Source organism: Hemicordylus capensis, chromosome 6 (genome assembly GCF_027244095.1).
Source record: "Hemicordylus capensis ecotype Gifberg chromosome 6, rHemCap1.1.pri, whole genome shotgun sequence".
Lineage (NCBI taxonomy): Eukaryota > Metazoa > Chordata > Lepidosauria > Squamata > Cordylidae > Hemicordylus > Hemicordylus capensis.
Window position 1 is genome coordinate 37,425,049 of NC_069662.1, and position 26,445 is coordinate 37,451,493.

At 47.9% G+C, this 26,445-nt stretch overlaps 1 protein-coding gene across 4 annotated transcripts in view; it reads right to left on the bottom strand.

The window, feature by feature from the left end:
* CFAP97D1 (CFAP97 domain containing 1) overlaps positions 1-26,415 on the bottom strand; it is a 45,299-nt gene extending 18,884 nt beyond the window's left edge. Inside the window, exons 1-7 of one of the 4 annotated variants that reach the window (XM_053265166.1) lie at positions 26,276-26,415; positions 25,038-25,202; positions 24,850-24,905; positions 22,174-22,235; positions 18,049-18,121; positions 13,464-13,579; positions 6,904-6,970 (exon numbers count right to left, since the gene is read on the bottom strand). In XM_053265166.1, coding sequence (XP_053121141.1) covers positions 6,904-6,970; positions 13,464-13,579; positions 18,049-18,121; positions 22,174-22,235; positions 24,850-24,905; positions 25,038-25,114 — 451 coding nt within the window. In that variant the 5' untranslated portion in view covers positions 25,115-25,202; positions 26,276-26,415. Of the gene's footprint in view, positions 1-6,903; positions 6,971-13,463; positions 13,580-18,048; positions 18,122-22,173; positions 22,236-24,849; positions 24,906-25,037; positions 25,203-25,755; positions 26,181-26,275 lie in introns of those variants that run through there. The other 3 variants (XM_053265164.1, XM_053265167.1, XM_053265168.1) reach the window with 3 other exon arrangements.
* Between the last annotated feature and the right edge of the window lie 30 nt (positions 26,416-26,445).

Below are 26,445 nucleotides of genomic sequence, written 5' to 3' on the forward strand. Positions count from 1 at the left end.
AGGTGCAGGGTAGAATTACAGTAATTTTAGCGGTTGCTGCCAAATGGCAGTTTGGGGAAAGGTGGGAAAGATCCCTTGTAGTTCTGGTAAAAGTTTGGCATATCTTGGGAAGGGCAAGTTCCCAAGGTGCCCTGTACCTTTCTCAGGCAGGGAGCAAACCAAAAATTCCCATCTGAAGTCATTTTTAAAAGTCAAGCTGCAGAAGTCAAGTCATTTCCCCACTGTGCCATTAGGTGGCTCAGCTCCCTTCCTACTGGGAGGGAAAACAAAACCCTACCAGGTAAATGGGTTGGGGAAACATCAAAGCAGGGGGAGAAAGGGAAGTGCTGAAGCTCTGGTCTGATTTGAAGCTTTCCTTTAGTATTGGGCCAAAGTGAATCACACTCCCTCAAAGCACTCAATCAAACTGGTGGCTCCTTCAAAGCACTGGTGACGTCCAAATCGAATTGGCAGTGCTTTGCACAGCTCAATTACAGGGCTGAGCAGATGAGTGTGTGAGAAAGCAATCCGGTATCAAGGACCCAGGCCATTTAGGGTTTGAAAGGTGATTACTAGCACTTTGAATCATTCCTAGAAACTGTCAGCTAGTGTAATTGGTAGAAAACTGGCATAAAACTGGGCCTTGTATGTAGTCCAGAAACTACAGTTGGTCCAAAATGCAGTAGTCAGGCTGGTCTCTGGGTCATCCAGGAGAGATCATATTACTCCCATATTGAAGGAGTTACACTGGCTGCCAATATGTTTCTGGGCAAAATACAAGGTGTTGGTCATAACCTATAAAGCCCTAAACAGCTTGGGCCCTGGGTTTTTAAGAGAACGTCATCTTCGTTATGAACCCCACCGCCCATTGAGATCATCAGGAGAGGTCCGTCTGCATTTGCCACCAGCTCATCTGGTGGCTACTCAGGGACGGGCCTTCTCCGTTGCTGCCCTGAGGCTTTGGAATGCGCTCCCTAGTGAAATAAGAGCCTCCCCATCTCTGACATCTTTTAAAAAGTCTCTAAAGACGCATTTCTTCACCCAGACTTTTAACTGATATTGTTTTGATTGTTTTAATGTTGTTTTTAGAATATTGTTTTAAAATGTTAAATTGTGTTTTAAATTTCTTGCTTTTACATTTTTTTGTTTTTGTTTTTAATTAATGTTTTACTTTTAATCTTGTTGTAAACCGCCCAGAGACGTAAGTTTTGGGTGGTGTCGAAATATGACAAATAAATAAATAAATAAATAATCTGGTCAAAGTTGCACTTTGACAGCATCCTCAAAGCCACATTCTGGACTAGCTGTAGTTTCCAGAGGGTTTTTCAAAGCAGTCTCAAGTAGCATGCATGCACTGCAATAATGCACTGCCTACAACCGCCCAGAGATGGAAGTTTGGGGCGGTGTACAAATCTGTTAAAATAAATAATCTAATCAAGATGTACCCAGAGCTAGGTCTGACTGAGACAGAATGTGTGCGGCCACCCCATCAACCAAAGCTGGATGAATGCCTCCCATGTCAGTGATGGACGACTGAATATCCAGATGCAGTGTCAGGTCTAGGACTCGGAGAAACTCCAAGCTGTGAACCTGATCCTTCAAGGGGAATGTGACCCTATATAGAACAGGCTGATAATAGTGTTGCTGAGTCACTAATTCAGCTGAGGTGTTGTGCTGGGCCTCCACACACACCCCAACTAGCTGGGCTCCATCAGCTTACTGCGTGGTGGTTTATGGGTAATATTGGTGAATGTGTTCCATGCCACTGGTCTTTATTAGTGGCTTGAAAACACATTGAGGTCATTCACACAATGAGGCTGTTCACACGTATGTGCAGAACTGGGCTAAGGGAGCCCAGTCTGGTTTTGCATGCATGTGTGAACTGCCAGGATCAGGCCCAATTCCTGCGGCACCACGGCAGCAAACCTGCCCACAAAACCTCCCTTCTAAACGGGGTTAGGAAAGCAAACGTTCTCCTAACCTCGTTTGTAATGTCGGCTGGCAGACTCGAAGAGGGCAATTCCCATAATGCACCACACACTCACGTGGTGCATTATTGGAGCTTGCGGGGGGGGGCATAGGACGGCATGTCCCAGCACCCTGACCCTCAGAGCTCCCAGCAGGAGCTGGTGCTCATTTGGGCAGGTGATCCAAGGAAGGACTGTTTGTGTGGGGGGAGGTAAGTGGTTTCCAGCTTCCTCCCCACAAACTGCGTAGCCCTTTCTCACTCGCCGTGAGAAAGGGCTAAATCAATGTGTGCTCCCAATTTTCGGTTGTGTGGAAGCAAGGTAGGAGGAAAAACTACCAAGGTATTCCACCTACCTTGCTTCCACACAACCAAAAATTGGGAGCACACATAGCTCCTAAACCTGGGTAGAAGTTTTTGATTGTGTCAATGAGCTCACTTTCTCATTCCTTTCATAAGAGACTGGTTAAAGCTATTCACATGACCGCACCACAGTGACTCACGAGGCGACCCCCCCCAACTGAGAGGCTCCATCAAGCCTCCTGGTCTCGGGGGTCTCCCCATCATGCCTTGTGCACTTGCGCAGGGCATGCTGGGACTTCTGGGGGCTGGGGGCCCCCCAACATGCCTATTGGTTCTGGCACACCCAGCACACTAACCCTGCTGGCACTTCACACTAATTGTGTGAAGCGCCTCTGTGTGTCTTCTAGTCTGAGGGAGCCTTATAAACAGCCGTGTAAGGAAAGCCAGCCTGATTATCCTCATCTTTCTGAATGCGGGGAGGCGAGAGCAGGGCTTTTCAAATGGAAAGTTTGGAGATGAACAATGGTATGTGTTGTAATTTGTGCACATCATGTGTGCCACTACCACACACATGCACATCTTCCTTGTATGTGCACAATTTTTTTTGCTTAAGGTCACATTCCATAATATACATCGAGTGGGAGAAAATCCTGAGAACTGGGAATCTGACAGTTCTAATGAAGAACAGGTTTACACAGGAGGCATCACAAACTCCAACAAAACTTTATTGGGGGTGGGTGGGGGAAAGAATCAAAAGTACCAGCGGGGGGGAGGAAGCAGATGGACACAGTAGGAGCCTGCAGGCCTCAGCTCACACCTTTTAGCACACAGACTACATCAAATCCCCAAACAACTAGCAAGTCCACTCTTCAAGAAATAAGAATCCCTATCAAGTACCTCAAGCATGGGAGGAGTTTTTCTCACTACTGATTTGCCTCTTCCTGCTTCTGGTAAGGCACGTGCAACTGGACTGGAGAAGGCAGACAATTGGGGCATATAGCGAATAGCTTTCCTTCAGAGAGCCCTTTACGTACCCTTGAGGTACAGAATAGCCTTCTATGACATTAGTAGGACCTTTCTGGGAGATCTGGGTCACGTGTCTAACCAGGATTGCCTGAGTGAGCTTCTCTGTTGCTTGGAGGGCTGTGCAAGTGGGGAAGAAAACATGGGAGTGCAACTTAAGCCGGACCCCTTTGCTGCCACAACAATACTTGGAGGTCATTCACACAATCAAAAACTGTGTTCTAGCCAGGGTTGAGAGCTGTGTGCTTTCCCAGTTTTTGGTTGTGTGGAAGCAAGGGAAGAGAAAAACCTGGGTAGAAGTGATTGTGTAGAAGCAAGGTAGGAGGAAAAGCTACCCAGGTTTTCCTCCTACCTTGCTTCCACACAATGAGGTGACCCACACGATTACCCTGGGCGAGCGGGGAGGGAAGGCTGCTTTAACTTTTCCTTTCCCCCAGATGACCAAGCAGATCTGTGCACTTGCACAGAGCATGCTGGAACTCCCGGGGGCCATGCAACCCCCAAACTCCCAAGCCCCCGCCGGCTCCGTGATGGAGCCAGCAGTCGTGTGGGCTAATGATCGTCTGTGGGGATAGTGGGCTTAGCCCGCTCTCCCCACAAACCCTCTGGTGGTGGGTCTCACCAATTGTGAGACCCGCCTCACTACCTCCACTTCTGCTCTGCTTGAATCTTTGTTATCCCCTGCTAACTGAGCAAAGAGGCACCTTTCTAAAGTGGTGATTCTCTTATATTTAGCAGCGGGGAGGGCAACTGGCCCTATCCATCCCCAGCACAACATCCCCCCAGTGGCTGCTGTTGGTGTCTATCTTATATTTCTTTTTTAGATTGTGAGCCCAATGGGGACAGGGAGCCATTTTATTTATTTATTTTAACTATGTAAACCGCTTTGGGAACTTTTGCTGAGAAGCGGTATATAAATATTCGTGGTAAATGAAGCAAATGTTAGCAGGGACTGTTAAGTCTCCAGTGCTCTCTCACTGAAAAGGGAACGGAATTCAGTCGTGCGCCCCCTGGAACTTCTCACCACTTCGACAAGTGGGGAGGGCGTAATGGTAAAGTGTGCCGTCGAGTCAGTGTCAACTCCTGGCGACAAGAGAGCCCTGTGGTTGTCTTTGGTAGAATACAGGAGGGGTTTACCATTGCCTCCTCCCATGCAGGATGAGATGATGCCTTTCACCATCTTCCTATATTGCAGCTGCCCAATATAGGTGTTTCCCATAGTCTGGGAAACATACCAGCGGGGATTCGAACTGGCCATCTCTGGCTTGCTAGACAAGTCATTTCCCTGCTGCGCCATTAGGTGGCTGGGGAGGGCGTAACATAGTATAATAATGTGGCCATTCTCTTGATAGAGTGTGGACATCATGATGGGACATGGAGAAGGAGACTGTCTCTTGGGTGCGTTGGCCTTGAGCTAACCGACTTGGAGGTGGAGGGTTTTAAGTAAGGGAACAATATGGGCTGCAGGCACCAGCTTCTTTAAGTGCCCTGTTCTCCACCAGCTCTACTCCTCCTTTTCTGGCACGGCAGAGTTCTGGAGTCTGCAGGATCTTCAGGACAGCTTCCTCAAAGGCACTTTGCACGCCGTCCTTCTTTTTAGCACTGGCCTCTAGGCAGAAACAAACAAGACCTTTTGCATAAAACATAAAGCCATATGCTCTCAAGCAAGGAGTTTGTATTCTGGGTGACCTGCGGAGTAGTCAGTCTAGCAGCAGCTGGTGATGGGGTCATAGCTCAGTGGAAGAGCCCATGAATCAGGCCTGCTCAACTTAGGCCCCCCAGCTGTTTTTGAACTACAACTCCCATAATCCCTAGCCATGGTGGCCAATAGCCAGGGATTATGGGAACTGTAGGCCAACATCTGCAATAGGGCCGAAGTTGAGCAGCCCTGAAAGATGGCCAGATTCAATCCCTGGCATCTGCAGGTAGGGCTGGGAAAGGGCCCTGCCTGAAACCTTGAAGAACCACTGCCAGTCAGTGTCAGACACTACTGAGCTAGATGGACCGTTGGTCTGATTCAGGAGAAGACGGCTTCCTATGCTGCAGCCCCAATGCAAAGGGAAGGGCCACCCAATTTGCTGCTCTGCTGCTTTGTTAATCTAAACCAGTGATTCTCAAACTTGAGTCCTCAGGTGTTATTGGACTTCAACTCCCATAATCCTCAAGCAAAGGCCACTGAGGCTGGGGATTATGGGAGTTGAAGTCCAATAACACCTGAGGACCCAAGTTTGAGAATCCCTGATCTAAACCATAAGTGGATGAATCAGGCAGCAGAAGGAAACATGGAGGCAGAGGTTATGTGGAACAGTGAGTACTGAGCAGAGGGGCTGTGATGGTTGGGCAGGAAAGGCCCAAGCGTAGCTGCTGTTGGATGACTAGGCTTTCTTCCTCTCAGGTCACTCGCGCCTAGTTTTCAGGCTCGAACTCAAGAGGCATGTTATGTTAAGCAGCCAGTCAGACAAAATTTATTATAGCCTAATCGACCAGCAAATGCAGAAAAATGAAATGAAATGGAACAAAACCTTAAATACAAAGACATTACAGGCAAACCTTGTTATCAGCGGAGCCAACATCCATGGTTTCATGTATCCGCGGTCGGATAACTGACACCCGACCTCGGCATACGTGGGAAAAAGGGGGCAAAGGGTTAATTCCACGTATCTGCGGGTTTGGGGCGGCCAGAAATTACCTTGGAGGGAAGGGGCATGACCTCGTTTAAGGGGAGGGGCATTTGGGGAGGTTTGCTGCAGCACACAATCAGGAGAAACTGGGCTAGGCTCCCTTAGCCCGGTTTCTCCTGGTCTTGAGAATAGCCTCTTTATCTCATGAAATAGTTTTAGCTTCTTTATTCTGTTAAATCGTTCTAATTGTTTTTATTCCATTTTACATTTGCTGTTTCAAAGTGTGTCCACCCCCTAGAGATACACTTATCAGGAGGTATATAAATATAACAAGCAAACAAACAGACAAAGCTCACCACTGGCTTTGTCCCCTCCCTTCAAAATGCCATATACCCAAGTTCACAGCATGCAAAAGAGTAGTGAAGGGCATTTTGGCTGAACTTTGATTATACCTGCATGGCCAAAATATCATGAGGGGAAGTGGTGTCTAAAATGCTGTTCACTGAGGGGCTTTAAGGAGGAATCAATGAGAAACTTGCTTATGGGTACCACTGATTTCAGCAGGCCGGTTGCTACAGCCAACAAACTTGCTTTGGTTAGGTTTTCCTTTTGGTTTGGTTTTCCTTTGCTAGGGTTACTTCCTTCCCCTGGCCATATCCCAGGGCTGCTCAACTTGAGCCTACAACTCCCATAATCCCTGGCTATTGGCCACTGTGGCTGGGAATTATGAGAGTTGTAGTCCAAACACAACTGGAGGGTGGAAGCTGAGCAGCCCTGCCACACCATTATGCCTTGAACAACAGTCTGGCATGCAAAAATGGAGCAGGGGAATATTTTCCTTGCTGGGAGTCCACATGAGCGGGGGAAGCTTCACTGGCTCAATTTTGCATGTCAGGCTGCTGTCCAAGGCACAGAAGCAGGCCCTCTAGAAAAGGTGGCCACCCTAACCTGTTCTTCATTATTTCATGCCTGGTAAACAGACAGGTCTGTTTCCAGGTATTCCTTACATACCTATGAAGAGCATGGAGTGTTTCCGAGCAAACTGCAAGCCTTCCTTTCTGTCTACCTCACGATCAGGCTGGAGGGAAGGACAGAATATTATTAGAACTGGTTGCATTTACCGAAAATCCCAAGGACGAGAGCCGGCCTGGGACTGTTTATTCTACAAATGAGTCCAGTGTGCATACAGAGTTGGGGCTTGAATCTAAAAGAGCAAAGGTCAAACTCCACCTCTGCCATAGAGTTACTTACAGCTTTGGGCAATTTTCTTTCCATCTCTGCCCCCATGTGTAAAATGAGAAAACAAATCTATCTCACAAGGCTATTAGGGACAAAGGAAGCTGCCATATACTGAGGCAGACCATTGGTCTATCTAGCTCAGTAGTGTCTACCCAGACTGGTAGAGGCTTCTCCAAGGTTGCAGGCAGGAGTCTCTCTCAGCCCTATCTTGGGGATGCTGCCAGGGAGGGAACTTGGAACCTTCTGCTCTTCCCAGAGTGGCCCCATCCCCTAAGGAGAATATCTTACAGTGCTCACACACGTCTCCCATTCAAATGCAAACCAGGGTGGACTCTGCTTAGCAAAGGGGACAATTCATGCTTGCTGCCACAAGACCAGCTCTTCTCTGCCATTGCAAGTACGAACATAAACTGCAAAGCTTCTTAAAAATTTTCAGCACAAGCCTATGCATATTTTTTACTCAAGCAATTCCAACTGTGTTCAGTGAGGCTCCTAGGCAGGTGTGCATAATCTAAAAGATTAAAATCTATAAAAATGGTTCATTGGATTTCTCCTGACTGGGATAGGTAAAGGTAAAGTTGTGCTGTCGAGTGATAACTGATTATAAATTATTATTTACATTCTGCTTTCATCAGGAAGTTCTCAAAGATGTTTACGTAGGGCTGGTTCTCACAAAACAAAGCCCAGTAAATGAAAACTGGATATCTCAGTGGCACACGTACTCCCACATAATGTGTTGTGAGAACCCAGATATATTCCCAAATCTCCGGTTGGCTCTGCGCCAACCCAACATTTACCCAAGATGGTTACTCTTAAGATCTGAACTCTGGGTGCCAGTCTCAGGTAAATGACAGGTTGGCACAGAGTCAACCAGAGATCAGGGAAGATTTCCAGGTTCTCACAACTCTGTAGGAGTTGCGCATGCTGCAGATTTTTCTGTTTTTCGTTTTACTGGATCGTGCTTTGATAATATGAACTAGCCCACAGAAAAAAAGAATAGAAAGAAGACAGTCACCTGTCCTCAAACGGCTCACATTCTAAAAGGGAACACAAGGAAGATACCAGCAACAGTCACTAGGAGGAGACACTGTGCTTGGCTCAAAACCATTTATGGGACGACTTGCTCTCCCCCTGGTAAATATGAGATGGTCACCACTTTCAAAGGTGTCTCTTTCCCAGTTAGCAGGGATTTGCATAATCGATGTCCCTGAATGCACTTCTACCTCTTCTTTGCTGAAGTTTCAAGGGAGTTAGGAACCACAGCTCAGAGACTCTTAAGAAGATAAGGACAGCCTTGATGGATTAAGTCCAAGGCCTATCTAGACCAGCATCCTGTTTCGCACAGTGACCCACGGGATGCCTGTTGACTCCCCCGTTACATCCCTGGATGAAACAATGTCAGGATTAGTGGGTGCTGAATTCACAGTCCTCAAGAGACCTTTTAAAGACAGTGATCTGTGAATGGCCCAAAAGAGTCAGCAACAGCTTGGAATTCTTTGCTCGTATATACACTAGGGAATATTATTTCAAGGTGGCTGAAATAGCTTCTCTGGAACTTAACTGCACCAAGCTCCATGAAGGATGGGTAGAAGCCCTATTCATATGTTCAGTACTTCTACAAACTGTGTACAGTGTACACAGGTACAGTTATGCATATGTTATGTTGAAATTGAGGTTCAGCAGTATACCTGCCTGTCTTTAACCTGGATTTCAAGGGGCCTGTTCCAAGGTTCACTTTTAAAATGATTGCAGATACAGTCATTCGCACACAAAAACACATATGTGTATACAGACATCTGAACACATATAAACAATGTTTGAATAGAGTTAGAGGCTTTGCTGCTTTGCTAACTGCCCACTGGATCTAATGTGGAAATTGGCTTGTGTATCTTTGGCTTTCAGCACTGAAGAAAGCCAGTGCTGGAAATTGGCATCTGTGGACACTGAGTTGGCATTTAAAGCTTATACTTCTGAACAGAAAGTCTGACTGCCTTATGTAGAATCAGGAGAGAAGTTATGATAGGCACTCTTGAAGTTTTGATAGGCACACTTTTGATAGGCACTCCTGGAGAGGAGAACTGGTCTTGTGGTAGCAAGCATGACTTGTCCCCTTAGCTAAGCAGGGTCTGCCCTGGTTGCATATGAATGGGAGACTAGAAGTGTGAGCACTGGAAGATATTCCCCTCAGTGGGTGGTGCCACTCTGGGAAGAACATCTAAGTTCCTTCCAAGTTCCCTCCCTGGCATCTCCAAAGATAGGACTGAGAGAGATTCCTGCTGCCTGCAACCTTGAAGAAGCGCTGCCAGTCTGTGAAGACAATATTGAGCTGGATAGACCAGTGGTCTGACTCCGTATATGGCAGCTTCCTATGCTTCTAAGTTGAGGCTGCATACAGATGTAGTTTCAAGCAAGGGTAGGTGCAGGGTTTTCTGCTATGGACTGGGTTCTGCCTGAAGGAGAGCCCCACATACAACTTTGAGCTCCACTGCTGTCCTTCCCAACTTCTTATGCTTCAGATGGGCGGCTGCCCACCACGTGTTTTTTTTAAAATTTCTGCCTTCCAAGTTCCTAGCATTATCCTTTGCTTGATTGGCTGCTTGGTATTTTACCTTATAAAGTCTCTTTCCCCCTCACTTTTTAAAAACACTTTATTAAAAGCTCCGAGAAGTGGAGGAGGAGGAGCTTTGTGACAGACACAAGGGCAAGCCAATCAGCACTCTGCACAGCCTTGCTCTGAGAAGGAAGGAAGGAAGGCTTCTTTTGTGACTGGCCAGTCCTGACGCCTATCAGCACTGTGCAGTTCCAGCTTCTGGTGAAAACCAGAACAGGATTCTCCTGAACTTCTGATCTGGAAGAGAAGACAGTATGTATGCCCCAAATGCAGCAAGCGTGCATCTGCACCAACCTCACCCTTGAAATTATGCCTGAATGCATTCATACTGCAGGTTGTGACCCTGGAGGATTTTCTTCCTGCATTTGCTTTCACTTGCCCTAAAAATAGCTTGCCAAGGCAAATCACTGCTCTAGGAATCTTATCTTAGTTCGAATACTTAATATTTAGCATTTGCAAAACACTGACAAACATTCAAATCGCTTCACATGAATTAGTGTGTTGCAATCCTTACCTGTAAGGTAAGTGGCAGACATACTGTGCACAATTGCACAAAAGCACTTTTGATCAGGTGCAAGAAATTGCACAAACACAGTTGTGTGATCGGGGGGTCGTTGTTTCCGAGGGCCGCCCATCACACAACTCTCTTTGCACAAGAGCACTCTTGCGCAACGGTCCACACATTCTGTTGCAACGCGTGTGGAATGCTGTGCGGTATGTCAGCCAGTATGATTCTCCCCATGTTGTCGCTCGAAAGCCAAGGCTGAGAGGGAGCCATTTGCCTAAATCCACCTTGTAAGTTCAGGACAAAGGGGAGATACACACTAGGGACTTTCTGATTCATAGCTCAGCCACTGTGTTTTCTCTGATCTAGTTCTGACATTAAAAAAACCTCAAAAAGGTTCTGTCTTTGTTCGGTAATCCAAAAAGGGAAAGTGCCAAAGAGCTGGAGAGCAAAGGAAAGGAATAGGAAAGGCAGAAGAGGGCTGGAAGAGCAAGGACTACTTGGCCCTTTTGGCTTTGCGGGCTGCTTTGTCATGGGGAGCCCTGGAGCGAAAGAGACTCCGACAATTTACAAAAAAGCAATAACAGGTTAAAAGGAGCCAGAGGTAAGTCCTCTGGCTCCAGGAGGAACAGATTGCCTAGAAAGGCAGAACTGGGGCAAGATCTGGAGAGGTCTGGCCCAGGCAGTGGAGGTATGAAGGCAGCTGGTGCCCCTGGCTAAGCGTAGGAGGCAGACAGGGAACAGGAGCAAGCAGCAGACAGGTCCTTGCAGGCTGGGATGAGACGCTTGACTGATACAGTGGGAGCGAGTGGAAACAGCAGCAGCCGGGCTCTGTCGCCCTTTTGTTTTAGCAGCACACAAGCCATTAGTGCAGCCTGTACTTTCCCTCTTCCACAGGCGGCACGCAGCCCGCATTAACTAGCCGTGGACTTGAAAAACCAAGGGCAGCAGCTTCTGCAGGAATCACAGCTCAAATCATGCCGTGACAGCTTTGCTTATATTTTGACTAGCTCAGGAGGGCCATACCCTCCGAATTGACCGTCTGCAAGAATGTGTCCCCCTGCCCCATTTTAGCTCACTGTTCCCTTTAATAGCTTCTCATTTAGTCCACTAACCCTCTTTGTTCTCAGTCCACCCCCTTTTCTCTCTCTCTGCATCACAGGAGGTCTCTCTGCCTGAACCCCTCTGTTTAACCCCCCCTGCTTTTCTCCCCCTGCACCCCACGGCACGTGCCGTCTTATTTCTCTCTGCATCTCCCAGCAGCAGCCCCTTAAATCCATTTGCTCACTTGCAGGTCTTTCTGAAGGTGGATTTTAGAGATAGCCCCCCTGCCCTGCCATCTTCGCTCCGCACACTCATTTGTTATCTCCTCTCTTCAATCTGTTTCCCACCACACACATCACCCTGCACGCTTCCCCCCCCCCCCCACCGCCATCAGCTATCCTTCATCCCCTCCTGTTGAAGCTGGAAGAAGAAAAAGGCCCTGCTGCCGGAGTCCCAGGACAGCTTCAGACAGGCAAAATAAAAGGATGGCACAGGCCTGCTCAACTTGGCCGCCCCCTCCCCACAAGCTGTTTCTGGACTGCAGCTCCCACAAGCCCCAGCCACAGTGGCCAATAGCCAGGGATTATGGGAGATGTAGATCAACATCTGCAGGAGGGCCAAAGTTTAGGGATGTGCACGGAATCGGCGCAGGGAAGTTCGAAGGTGGGTGGGGGGTGACTTTAAGGCCATGGAGGGTGCACTTACCCCTCCTGCCACTTCCCCCACCCCCCACTGGCACTCCACTGTAAACTGGTCCGGGGGGTGGCAGATTACCTCTTTGCCACCCTGTCCCCTCAGTGGACTGGAAATAAGTGGAAGTACCTGGTGCGCATGCCCACGTCGGGTGGGAAGTGCATCCTCCCTCGCCCTTAAAGTCACCCCACCTTAGAACCAGCAGAATCGCCGGTCATTCAAACTGGTTCGGAGGCCCACAGAGGGCTTCCAAACTGGTTCCGTGCACATCCCTACCGAAGTTCAGCTGGCTTGCCCGAGCAGAATCTTCTCTCCCAGCTCTTGTTTGTTCACTCCAAGCCCTGCCCCTTATAAGCAAACAAACAACGGGAAAACGGAGCCATGGGAGAATTATCTGTTTAGCCCTCATATCACTGTGGTCCAAATAAACTTTTACTTTACAAGGTCAAGTGAGGCTCCTAGGGCTGATAAGGTATTCTACACTGGCTGGCAAAGGAATCAGGAAAGGCCATAGCTCAGCGGAAGAGTATCTGCTTTGTACCCAGAGGGTTCCAGGTTGGTATTTCCAGGTAAAGCCGGGAACAAGGGCGGTCCTTTCATGAGGCGGTGTGAGGTAGTTGCCTCAGGCAGTATTGGGGCACCGATGGGGCAGCAAAATGCCCCCTGCTGTTGCCAGAGGAGTAGCTCTTTAGGGCCAATCTGACCCCTGCGAGCTTTGCAAGGAGAGCCTCACATAGGAAGCTGCTTTCTACCGAGTCAGGCCATTGGTCCATCTAGCTCAGTATTATCTACCCAGACTGGCAGCGGCTTCTCCAAGGTTGCAGGCAGGAGTCTCTCTCAGCCCTATCTTGGAGATGCCAGGGAGTTAACTTGGAACATTCTGCATGCAAACAGGCAGGTGCTCTTCTCAGAGTGGCCCCATCCCATAAGGGGAGTATCTTACAGTGTTCACACATGTAGTCTGCCATTCAAATGCAAGCCAGAGCAGACCCTGCTGAGCAAAGGGGAAAATTCATGCTTGCTGCCACAAGACCAGCTCTCCTCTCCTATGTGCTCTTTCAAAGCATGACAGGGTTGGTTTTGAAAGGGGACAGGCCACCACCACCCTGGGCAGGGGGCATGGCATCTCTCTTAGCTGGGAGAGCCCCCAACAAACAAACAAACAAACAAACAAACAAACAAACAAACAAACAAACCCCTGCAAAACTGTTGCCAGTCAGTGTAGAGAATATGGAGCTAGATGGACCAATGATCTGGCTCAGTACAAGGCAGCTACCTATGTGATCTATGACAAAGTGAAAAAAATAAAGCAAGGTGAAGGAGGGTCCCACGGGGAGGCTGAATGGTGCTCTGATGCTGGCCTGGCCACGAGAACTCCCGCTTCCTCTCACGGAGGGAACCAAGGGCCCGAAGCCCATCACCCCAGCCCAATGGCTAGACTTGGACCTACCACTAAATGGCTACTGGCCTCCGACTAACCTTATCGATCTTGTTGCCCACCAGAATCTTCACCACCTTTTCCCTTGTATACATCTCCAGCTCCCGCAGCCAGTTTTCCAGGCCCAGAAAAGTCTCTCTCCTGGTGACGTCGTAAACTGGTCGGGAGGCAGAAAAACACAAGACATCTTCTTCACCAAGAGGCTTTTGTTGGCACGGAAGAGTATTTCAGTAGGACGAGGAGGAGGAGGAGGGGACACTCATTTGGAGTGGGAGTTCTCAGCCTTGGGTCCCCAGAGGTTGCTGACTACAGCTCTTGTCCAACAAAATCCCAAAGTTGAGGGTGATCCAGCTGAGGCGTCTCTTGGAAGCCTCAGGGTGCCTCTGCAGAATCTGGCCTTTGGCTGTGTGCTGCTTCACACAGACACACGTTGAGCACTGTAAGATATTCCCCTTAGGGGATGGGGCTGCTCTGGGGAGAACATCTGCATGCTTGCAATGCCGAAGAAGGTTCCAGGTTCCCTCCCTGGCATCTCCAAGAGAGGGCCTGCAACCCTACCTGCAGCCTTGGAGAAGCCGCTGCCAGTCTGTGTAGACAGTACTGAGCAAGGTGGACCAATGGTCTGACTCAGTATATGGCAGCTTCCTATGTGCCACATTCACATGTGCCCTGTTTAGCATTCAGTAGAATGCCCACTGAACATGCTTTCAGTTAATCTGAAGAGACGAAAGCTTCAAGCATGATTGCACCCCTTTCCATGGTTGGGAGACCAGGGTGCCCCACTCTCTTTATCGCAGGAAGGTGTGTAATCATGCTTGCTGCATTCATCCCTTCAGACCAAATCTGCAGTAAGCGTGAAGAGTGGGGGTCAGGAGGGTGAGTGACGGGTAGAGGGCAGGACTTCCAACCCGTTTCAAGTCCTGTAAGCATGTTCAGCAGGCATTCTACTGAACAGGGCTACGGCCAAGAGCAAAACGGGACTTGCGACTTCTGTAGAGGTTATTCAAGAGCCAGCGTGGTGTAGTGGCTACGGTGCTGGACTAACATCGGGGAGACCCGAATTCAGATCCCTGTTCAGCCATGAAACTCACTAACTCTGGGCCAGCCACTTATCTCTCAGCCTAACCTACCTTGCAAGGTTGTTGTGAGGATCAACATTTTATTTATTTTTACATTTATATCCCACTCTTCCTTCTAGGAGCCCAGAGCAGGGCACATACGAACATAGGAACATAGGAAACTGCCATATACTGAGTCAGACCATTGGTCTATCTAGCTCAGTATTGTCTTCACAGACTGGCAGCAGTGGCTTCTCCAAGGTTGCAGGCAGGAATCTCCCTCAGCCCTATCTTGGAGAAGCCAGGGAGGGAACGTGAAACCTTCTGCTCTTCCCAGAGTGGCTCCATCCCCTGGGGGGAAGATCTTCCAGTGCTCATACATCAAGTCTCCCATTCATATGCAACCAGGGCAGACCCTGCTTAGCTATGGGGACAAGTCATGCTTGCTACCACAAGACCAGCTCTCCTCTCTCGCACATGGTTATGTTTATCCTCACAACACCCCTATGAGGTAAGTTAGAGAGATATGTGATTGGACCAGAGTCATCTGGCCCCTGCTAACTTGGCAAAGAGGCACCTTTTAACGGTTGAGATCCTCTTTATTTAGCAGGGGGAGAGTAACTGGCCTTATCCACCCCCAGCACAGTACCTCCAGTGACTGTTGCTGGTGTATATCTTATGTTTCTTTTTAGATTGTGAGCCCTTTGGGGACAGGTACACATCTTATTAATTAATTAATTAATTAATTAATTATTCCTCTGGGTAAACTGCCCTGAGCCATTTTTGGAAGGGCGGTATAGAAATCCACCCATCCATCCATGCACCCACCCACCCACCCAGTGAGGCTCCTCACACGATTAGTGTGAAGAGCCATAAGGGAGTTGGGGAGGAGAGCAGATTTGGCCCACTCTCCCTGCAGATGATCACTGGCCTGTTGCTGGTCAGGTGGATTGCCCGCCCAGACAAGCGACGGCTTTGCCCAGGTGCTCATGTGCCTGGCCGCGGCTCGTCCGGCAGCTCCGGGGGTCAGGTGAAGGGAAGCACTGCCCCACGGCGTGGCGCCCCACCCTCCAGAGCCCCAGTAATGCACCGTACACTCTGGGGTCCCCCTTCCCCTCTCCCCGAGTGTGTCTGCCGCGGCTGGCAGACACACGACCAAAAAAACCCGGGGTTAACGGCGCGCGCGCTCTGTTTACCTCATTTAAGGGGGAGGGCATTTAGGCGGGCTTGCCGGCAGGAGCCGTGTGGCTCCTGTTGCTGCACACGAGCAGCAGAAACCAGGCTGGGCTCCCTTAGCCCGGCTTCTGCGGTTCGTGTGGATCGCCTCAGTGAGTTTCATGGCTGAATGGGGATTTGAACTCAGATCTCCCTGGTCCCAGTTGAACACTCTAACTACTCCTCCACATTGGATAACCCTGTATACCACTCTGGGGTCCTTGGCGGAAGAGCAGGATATAAAGGTAAACATAAATACAACAAATGCCATCTTACAATACAAAATGCGTCTTACAAATACAATAAATGCAATGGTTCCTATGTATTTTAAAAACAAGGGCATGCAATGCTTGCTCCTTTCCCCTCTGAGTCCCATAAAGATCCCAGGGCTGCCTTTGGCTCCCTTTTGAACACTGTAAAGAGCCACACTCTCAGACAGAGGAATGCTGGGAAGGAGGACAACCTTGGGACTGACTCGCTCCTGTAACATTCAGATAGAGTGCAGAGGTTATGTACTGCTGTGCTTTATAGAGGAGTCAGTCCCCGTTTCCTCATTTTATCTCCCTTTTCAGCAACACCAAGGACTCCATATATTTAACTATTCAAGCTGTCCCCAGAAGACCCTCCCCTGTCTCCCTCTCCTCCTCTGACAATCAATTTCTTTAACTAATCCTCCAATGAACTGCCTTAGCTTCACCGCTTTTCTTCCTCCACAACCGTCCAACTCCACCCCCCAATCCCTCTTCTTTCATGGGTTAGAACACTTTTGAGCCTCTACAGCCAGCAGGACCAGAAATTTCTTCTGCACTGTTTTTGTTTGCACTTAACTGTAGACAGTTGTAAGCTGAGAACGCCTCCAAATCTCTGACCTGAGGAACAGCAATGCCTCCAAATTCCAAAACTTTGCCATGCAATCACTGAACTTTGCTATGTTGCATTGCCAGCATAGTGTAGTGGTTAGAGTGCTGGACTAGGATTGGGGAGACCCGAGTTCAAATCCCCATTCAGCCACAAACCTCACTGGGTGACTCTGGGCCAGTCACTTCTCTCTCAGCCTAACCTACCTCACAGGGTTGTTGTGAGGATAAAAATAACCATGTACACTTCTCTGGACTCCTTAGAGGAAAAGCAGGATAAAAATGTAAAAATACATAATCAGACCCAGTTTGAATTCCCCAAGTGTAGCAGGAGAAGATGGGGCCTTGGCAGGGGTGGTGCTTCTATGACGCGAGGTGAGGTGGTTGCCTTGGACAAGACGCCCTTTTGCCCCCTGCTTTTTAAAAGGTAGGGGGAAGAAGAGGAGGGGAGGGTGCATTCAAGGGGGGCAGAATTTGGCACCCTGCCTCAGGCACACAGAGATCTTGAGCTGTCACGGGGCCTTGGGAAGCAGAGGTGCACCTAGGTAATTTTGGAGCCTGGACCTAAAGGCCTTTGGAGGCCCCCCTCCCCATAAAATTAAGCATAATTATGCTTCACTGGGCAACCACATCACCCAAGAAAGACTAAAGGGGATTTGGAGGCCCCCAGGGGCTGTGGAGACCCTGGACTTCGGCCCTGACGTCCAGGGGTAAGAGCACCTCTCTTGGGAAGTCTTTTGCTCCTCGATTCAGATTCCTTCTGAAATTCTTTCAGAAGCAGGATGTTACCCAAAGTGCCGCAGGACCTTTCTCCAGGACTTATTGATTGTGCATTTGTTTCCTAGTTATTGTGCAGAGTCTGCATAACTTTCTTCCAAGTTGCACTTCTGATGAGGGTGCGATTAATTCTCTCCAGGCATTCCGAGTGTTAGATTTTGTACCTGAGAAAACGTACTTCCTCCGGATAACCTGTTGCAAATGCAGCATGGAGTGGGGTGGCGTGAATGTCACCGGCTCCTATTGGTTGCCATTAGTGCTGAGCTATACAACTCCGTAGCCTCATGGGACTGAATCGCTTTTGGAATGTACACACTTTATTTTTTAAAAACCCAGAGACTTGTGGGAATACTGCAGCAAGGTTAAAATTCAGCTGGGGGTTCAGACTGATCGTGCAGGGAAAGGGCCCTGAAGCCTGAAAGTCTGGTTTGCTTTCTGCCGAAACAAATGTCAAATAGAAGCCACTTAAAAACCGAGCTGAAGGGCCTTCAGCTTTCATGTTGGAAACGTTTTCAAGAAGTATACTTACTCCACCAGGAGAACAACAGCCACCAGCCACCAACTTCGTGGCGTGGCAGGGCCCAACATTAATGGCTATGCTCCTAACTTCGTTGTTGCCTGCAACTCTTAGAGGAAAAATGTGCTTCCACTTACCTCCACCTTAAGGGGTTTGACTTCAGAGTTGTGCTAATTACAGTCCGGCTCTGTCTGCCACCTACCTAAAATCACACCTTGAGCACCTCGATAATAGCTAGGAGTTAGTGTTCGAAACCGCTCCTGCCCTGCTGTGTCCTACAAAAAGAAAAAAATGGGGAGGGGGAGGAAAGGATACTCAGAACAAAAAGGTCATTTAAAACCCTCTTAGAACAAAAAGGTCATTTAAAACTCTGTGGCAGAAGTTAATGTTTGCAAGGACACATTTGGCTTCTCTACAGATGTCCTGGTCTGGAAGGATTACTCGAGTGCCAGCGCTGGGGCTCTAGCATGGAAAAGGCATGGGTGGTCAGTAGGCAAATTATACAGCAGCCTGGTTGAAGCTAGCAAGCCCAGATCTGGTTAGTGCCTGGAGGGGAGATGGCCTGAAATCATGATGGACACTGTCTTGAGTTTCAGTAGGGGGACAGGCAGCAGAGAAGTGAAACACGGAGGAGCCAATGCACGGAATGGATGGTGATGAGGACTCAGGGCTTATCCAGAGGAAGGGAAGGGCTGCAGCTCAGTGGCAGAGTGCCTGCTTCAATTCCTGGCACCTTCAGGAAGGGCTGGGAAAGACCTCTGCCTGACGCCCTGCAGAGTTGCTGCCAATCAAATGTAGACAATACCAAGCGAGATGGACCAGGGGACTGACTCTGTATAAGGCAGCTTCATACATCCATAATAATGTGTTTCAACTAAAAATTTTTAGCCTGGAGAAGGACAGCAAGGGAGGTCCAGCCTAAAGCACTAATTAAAATCAGTAATAATAATAATAATACAGGTGAAACTCGGAAAATTAGAATATCATGCAAAAGTCCATTAATTTCAGTAATGCAAATTAAAAGGTGAAACTGATATATGAGACAGACGCATTACATGCAAAGCGAGATAAGTCAAGCCTTAATTTGTTATACATGTGATGATCATGGCGTACAGCTCATGAAAACCCCAAATCCACAATCTCAGAAAATTAGAATATTACATGGAACCAAGAAGACAAGGATTGAAGAATAGAACAATATCGGACCTCTGAAAAGTATACAGTGTACTGTGCTTGATTGGCCAGCAAACTCTCCTGACCTGACCCCATAGAGAATCTATGGGGCATTGCCAAGAGAAGGATGAGAGACATGAGACCAAACAATGCAGAAGAGCTGAAGGCCGCTAATGAAGCATCCTGGTCTTCCATAATACCTCATCAGTGCCACAGGCTGATAGCATCCATGCCACGCCGCATTGAGGCAGTAATTGCTGCAAAAGGGGCCCAAACCAAGTACTGAATACATATGCATGCTTATACTTTTCAGAGGTCCTATATTGTTCTATTCTTCAATCCTTGTCTTATTGGTTCCATGTAATATTCTGATTTTCTGAGATTGTGGATTTGGGGTTTTCATGAGCTGTACGCCATGATCATCACATGTATAACAAATTAAGGCTTGACTTATCTCGCTTTGCATGTAATGCGTCTGTCTCATATATCAGTTTCACCTTTTAATTTGCATTACTGAAATTAATGGACTTTTGCACGATATTCTAATTTTCCGAGTTTCACCTGTACATGTATGAAAATAGCAAAGGTAAGGGTTGAAAGAGAGAGGAATTCATTATCATTCACACCACAAACGACCACCAAAAGCTACCCACTTGTTCTAGGCAGGCAACACAAGCACTTATTTTGGGGAAGAACTGCATTTCCCCCAGGGTGTTTTTCACACTGGACTTTTAGCTCGCATCTCCTGTAGAATGGAGGGTGTGTGTTCACCAGGGGCGTAGCAAGGTTGGGGTGGGCCCAGAGGCAAGATTTTAAAATCCCCCTCCCCCCAATGAAGCTCAGCTCATGAAGTAAAGAAATCTTAAATGAGGTTGAATAGTGGTAACAAAAAGCATAGTAAAATTTTTTATATAAATATATATATCCTATGCGCCACATCATCCTAATTTTTTTTTAAGGTTTTGTAAATTGTGGACGATGCAAGTCATTTAATGGTACTAGAGAAAGACATGCTGTTCTGGCAGCTCCAGGTCTTAACACCCACATCAATTTGGGAGGATGAATACAACTGAAGGAAGCCTGGGTGGGTGCACAGCTCGAGGAGTCTGTCATGAGACGTGCCTCTGGGGGGCCCCCAAGGCAGTGGGCCCCCAGACAACTGTCTCCCTTGCCCTATTATAGTTACGCCCCTGGTGTTCACATATTGGCCAGATTTACACCAAAGTCCCTGTGAGCTATCGGGGAGCACTTCACACTCGATTTGGGTTTTTCACTGCGCGTTAGAGTGGAGCCCGATTTATATCTAGGGTTAAAAAATCCACTTTTTGTATCCTTTTGGCGGGGGGGGGGGGACACTTCGAACACACGGTAAAGCCTGCTTTGTGAAAAATGCCCAGGCACAAAACTGAGTACCCTGTGCTGAGAAAGTACAATATCCCTTCAACAGAAATCCAACCTCAAGAGAACACATCTGACCTGGGCGTATTCCAGATTAGACCCTGCAACGGGGCCACGTCATATCTTTGCTTCCACACTTCCTGTGTTGTGACACCACGGTCCCTACACTGTCAGTAGGGTGCCATTCAGATTTCCAATGCCTTGTCTCGAATTTAATCGCTGCAATATAGTGCTGTGACATTGTTTATCCAGCATAAGAAAGTTGCTGTTTTTTCGGGTTGTTAAGTTTCCGCAAGACTGCTCCTCCTGTTTACGTTTTGAACGTGATTTGCCTGAACAGGAGTATTTTCAGATTTCTTTCTGGTGCTTTCCAGATTAAACCCTACAACAGTGTCACTACGGATCTGCTAAGTGTGCTTCCATACTTCCTATGTGTTGTGATGCTGCAGTCCTGTGCTGACATCAAACTGCCGTTCACATTTCCGATGCCTTCTTTTGGATTTTATCTTTGCATTATAGTGCTACAACGTTCCATGTGCATTGCAAAAATGTAGCAGTATTTTCCCATTGTAAGAGTTTGAGATTCTGGGGATCATTTTCAATATAATCCTGCCAAGCCGAAGCATTTTATGCCTGCTGTAGGGTTTAATCTGGAAAGTGCCATGAACACAATAAATTAAGTGTTGTACTCCAAAACGGATTGTCTGGAAAGCCCCTTAAGGAGGAATGTTAACAAAATATCCAGGCTCCTGTATAACAGCTGCACCCCAGACCCCTAGAAAACAACAAGAGATGTTACAGCTGTAGAAGCTAAGCAACTGAGGTAGGTTTGCTGACGTGTGCAAAAGAGAATAGCTGCTAATGCTGTGTAAACATATTTAAAGGGGGAAAGGGGAGGGGGGAATCAAGGCATGCCTGCCTGGGGAATAACCCAGAGGCCAGCAACCCGCACCCCAAGAAAGCCACCCAGAGATGTTGTGGCTATAGAAGTTGAGCAAAAAAGTGGGTTTGCAGGCTTCTTGCAAAAGCGAGTAAGTGCTAATGCTGTATAAAAATATTTAAAGAAAAAGTAACTAAGAGGAAAAGGCGACATACATGCCCGGGGGGAAACCAAGGGCTAAAGCAACCCCCAATCTACCCCCCACAAAACCAGCCAGATATGTTATAGCTGGTGAGTCTCCAGGGCTGTGGAAACACAAAAAAGTGCATATACGACACATTTTTAAAAAATTAAAGAGTGCTGATCAGGTGCATGTGAGGGAAAACACCAGTAAGTGAGCTAAATGACCAGAAGGGTGTTGTGTGTGTCACAGAAAGAAGCCTGCAGAGGTGTGCTCAGGTGGGGAGTTGTGGAGTGTGCAGGGTGGAGCCAACATGCCCAAAGCCAACCCCCAAGAAGGTAGCCACACCTCTGCAGCTCCCGGCAGAATATTTTTCCCTGCCTGTGTTAGTCAGCAAGAAGTCGTGTCAAAACACACAGCTTTTTCACAGACTGAAGGGCTATTCATCATCCACAACAACTATGGAGTGGAGTTGTGTCTGATCACCCCACCTGGGAATCAAAAGGTGAAAGTGGAATTAACCTTCGTCTGGAAATCCACTTGCACCAAATTCCTTCAGAAGGAATTATTGCTAAGCACACTAGAAATAAAATATGCTTTCTCTCCCTACACGGGTGCTGCTGTTTTGCTTAGAGAGCCAGAATTCCTAAAGATGGACATTTCCAGTTTATGGCAGGGGGGAAAAAATAGTTTACCCATATTGCTAGCTGCACAGGAAGGTCGCCAACCACTGTCTTCTTCACTTTAAAATCAACACCTGGAAAGAGAAGCAGACAGAATCAGAGCAGCCTCACCCAGTCCCTGGCAGAGCTCCTGGACCTCTAATTGTTGCAGGCAGGAATAACGCCCCCTCCCCCCCAAAAAAAGATTAAGTTTTCTCGAGCACTGCTTCTATATGCTGGGAAGTGCTCCTGTTGAACGCACATGCAGCTGTTTACACACAGCTGTTTAAAGGCACAAGAGCTCTGGCAGGAAAAAAAAGAGAGTGGGCAATCCTAACAGGCATCACAAATGAGTGCTTATTTTAAAACCTCAGCTCAGGAGCCATCACCAAGGGAGCCCTGTTCTTAGGAGCCGCCCAACTGACATCTGAGGACTGCACAGAGCAAGGCATTCAATTATTTATTTACTGTTAAATTTATATACCGCCTTTCCTTAAAAATAACCCCAAAGCGGATTATGGCCTCAATCAAGGCTCATACAGAAGGAGGTGATATTTGGAGCACACACCCACACTCACACCCATGCTCAGTGGAAACCTGGTCTTTTAGTTTTCAGCAGAGGCCAGATCTGCAAAGTGCTGATTGACTGGTCATTGTGTCAGTCACAAAGTCAGCTCCCCGCCCCCCCCCCCCCCCCCCGCCGTCCACTTTGGAGAAGGGCTCCATGCTGATTGGCCATGAAGCGACCCCTCCCATACACACACACACACACACACACACACACAAAGAGAAAGAGAGAGACTTAAAGAGAGCAAACATCCTACTGTTGCTGCTGCTATTATTTATATACTGCTTTTTGATGAAAAAAGTTCTCAAAGTGATTTACATACAAGAAGAAGGAAGTAGATCTCCATCCCCAAAGGGCTCACAGTCTAAGAGGAAATGCAAGGGAGACAGCAACAACAGCCACTGGAGGAATGCTGGGCTTGAACCCCTGCTAACTGGGCAAAGAGGCACCTTTTCAACGTGGTGATTCTCTTTATTTAGCAGGGGGAGAGTACCCGGCCCTATCCATCCCCAGCACAGCATCCCTCCAGTGGCTGTTGCTGGTGTCGATCTTATGTTTCTTTTTAGATTGTGAGCCCTTTGGGGATAGGGAGCCATCTTTATTCATTCATTCATTCATTCATTCTCTATGTTTCCAAAGGCCTAGAGCCTTTGGAGTCAGGTGGTATACATAAACTGAATAAATAAATAAATAAATATGTACACCACTTCTGAGGCTTTTGTTGAAAAGCAGTATATAAATATTTGTTGTTGTTGTTGAACAGGGCCAGTTGCCCTCCACTGGCTAAATGTAAGAGAATCACCACTTTGAAGGGTGTCTCTTTGCTTACTTAGCAGGGGACATTTAAACAGATCAACAAGCAAAGTACCTGAAAAACACAAACTAAAATCCTGCTTGAAGCATGGGTGGTTGTGGAGGAGGGGGAAGAAATAGTCTCAGAGGCGAGTTTCACGATCAGTGAGACTCACAGGAAGGAGGTTTGCGGGGAGAGCGGGCTTAGCTCACTCTCCCCACAGACGATCAAGGCAGCAGTCCTGGGCTGCCAGTCTAGGTGTCATTACAGAGGTAGAGGCAAAGGGAAGCAGAGTTCACACTATAGCAGAAAAACCTGCTCCTGCTTATAGTTATGTCCGAACACAGATTAAGTGGCCTGGGAGTTCTTGGTGCTGTAATGTTACTAAAGCTAAGTAGGAGTGGATCCAATTGTAGCCTGGATCATGTAGAGTCCCATTTAAACTGTTCTAAAGCCACCTTAAGTGGCACAGCGGGGAAATGCTTGACGAACAAGCAAAAGGTTGCCGGTTCAAATCCCCGCTGGTACTATATCGGGCAGCAGTGACATAGGAAGATGCTGAAAGGCATCATTTCATACTGCACAGGAAGAGGCAATGGCAAACTCCTCCTGTATTCTACCAAAGACAACCACAGGGCTCTGTGGGCGCCAGGAGTCAAAATTGACATGACGGCACTCTTTACCTTGACCTTTAAAGAAACAGCAGAACTGGTCTTGTGGTAGCAAGCAGCATGACTTGTCTCCTTAGCTAAGCAGGGTCCACCCTGGTTGCATATGAATGGGAGACTAGAAGTGTGAGCACTTTAAGATATTCCCCTTAGGGAATAGAGCCACTCTGGGAAGAGCAAAAGGTTCCAAGTTCCCTCCCTGGCTTCTCCAAGATAGGGCTGAGAGAGATTCCTGCCTGCAACCTTGGAGAAGCCGCTGCCAGTTTGTGAAGACAATACTGAGCTAGATGGACCAATGGCCTGACTCAGTATATGGCAGCTTCCTATGTTCCAGGATATATGTGTGAATAGTAAAACAGATTTTAAAAAGAAAAAGAAACACTTTAAATCAGGGTCCTCCAGTGGTACATTTCCCAAATGAGCAGCTTGCCTGGAAGCCATATTCCTCCCCCATAATATAACTTAGTACTCAGTGGTGAAGGAATGGCATTCTGCACATGCTCACAGGCACCCTTCTCACAATTTCCAGGGCAGAGAAAAGCAGCTTCTGGTAACAAACAACATCCATGCCCCTGATGCAAATCATGCCTGAGGGGCATCAGTGTGAGTTTGGGACAGCTGAGATGCCAACACAGGTGGTCAGGGAAGCTGAAAGGAAAGAAGCGGCCAGCAGTGCTCACCAATGGTTGGACTGCGGTAAGGTTCAAACTGATCATCGGTGAATCTCAGCAAGAGGCTGTGGGAGGAAACAAAGGAGAAAAGAGGTGAGCTACAAACATAGAAATACCTGGGAAGCAGGTATCTCTCTTGGGAGCAGAATCCCCAGCCCTCTTCCAGCTCCATGGAAAGCCCCCACCCCCCAAAGCACCTGGATTTCCCCACTGCGCTGTCTCCAACCAAAAGGAGCTTCAGGGTGGGCAGTGACTCTGGGTCTTCTCGTGCCATGGTGAACCCTGTTCCAGATGCACCGCAGAACTTGACAGAAGGAAAACAAGGCTCTAGTGCTCCACCCACAACATACCAGGCAGAAACACTGGAAGGAGAGAGAAGAGGAGGAGCTGGAATATGGGTCACCATTTTCTCCTCCTACAGCAAGGAACAAATTATGGTCTGGAGAGGCACAGAGCTGCAGTGTGGGAAAATTAGTTTACAGGTGTGACAGAGAGATGTGTGTCCCCTCCCCAACTCCCAGTGCATACACTCTGTAGACAAGGATTATTAGTTTCTCTAGTGTGTTGCTCTTCATCTCCAACCTAGGAATTTTGCCTCCTAATCTGAAAATGGGCTCTAGTTAATCAGTGTTGAGGGAAAGACATGCCCAGAAACATAACCGTGTCCTGTAAAATTTGAATAGTATCAGGATTCAGCCTCATCTGCCTTTCAATACAAGGAGATGCCAAACAAACAACAATCCTCACTTTCTTATGACTGAATATGGACATTCCTCTCTGAACTCAGCCCCCAAACCTATTTTCAGAGTCATCAAGGCTTAGCCTGCCTGGAAAGTCCCTGCGGAGTTAATAGTAACAAGGGAACAAAGCATGGGTAGGTAACTACAGCAGATCAGTCATCTCGAGTCAAAGTACCTTCTGTACGAAAAAAGGACAGCTTCTTCATACATGACTCGCGTAACCGGATCTTATACGTGTTTACGGAAGTCTCACCGATTTCAAAGGCATTTACTCTCACAAATCTTTAGGCTGCTATCTTAAACGTTTTTACTAGGAAGCTAGACCTCACTGAGATCAACCGGCTTCCGGGTAGACAAATGGTGCGTTTTGCAGTGCTCGTATAAAGCGCAGCCCGCACAATCGATTGGAAGTGGTCTTCCTGCCATATCCACAGCATTCCCATGTGCAACAGATAGGCGGGTTAAGGCTCCAAAAAGTGCTTGTACAGTCATGGGCGGGGTGGGGTGTGTGTGTGGAATTCTTGCCCGCATGAGCAACTTTGAGTTCGGGCGCAGCAGGGGAAGGACACATCTTAGGTCTTACTTCGATTGAGCGCCCCTCAGCCTCTTTTCAGAGTTTGGTCTCGCCTCTGCGGAGCAACAAGGCGGAGGTTTAGAGCCATTCCGTCCCCATAAAGTAGTACGCACACACAAACCTGGATTTAGGACTCCCAGGTTGGTTCGGGTCCGTCCCGGCACCTGTAGCTTTAAATAGTAAACATCAAGATTAGCGAATCCGGAGTAATAAGACTATGTGACCCGAAGGAAATCTAACTCCCCATAACGGCTGCGGTGCAACGCGGGATTCATTAATTCCCCAAAGGCA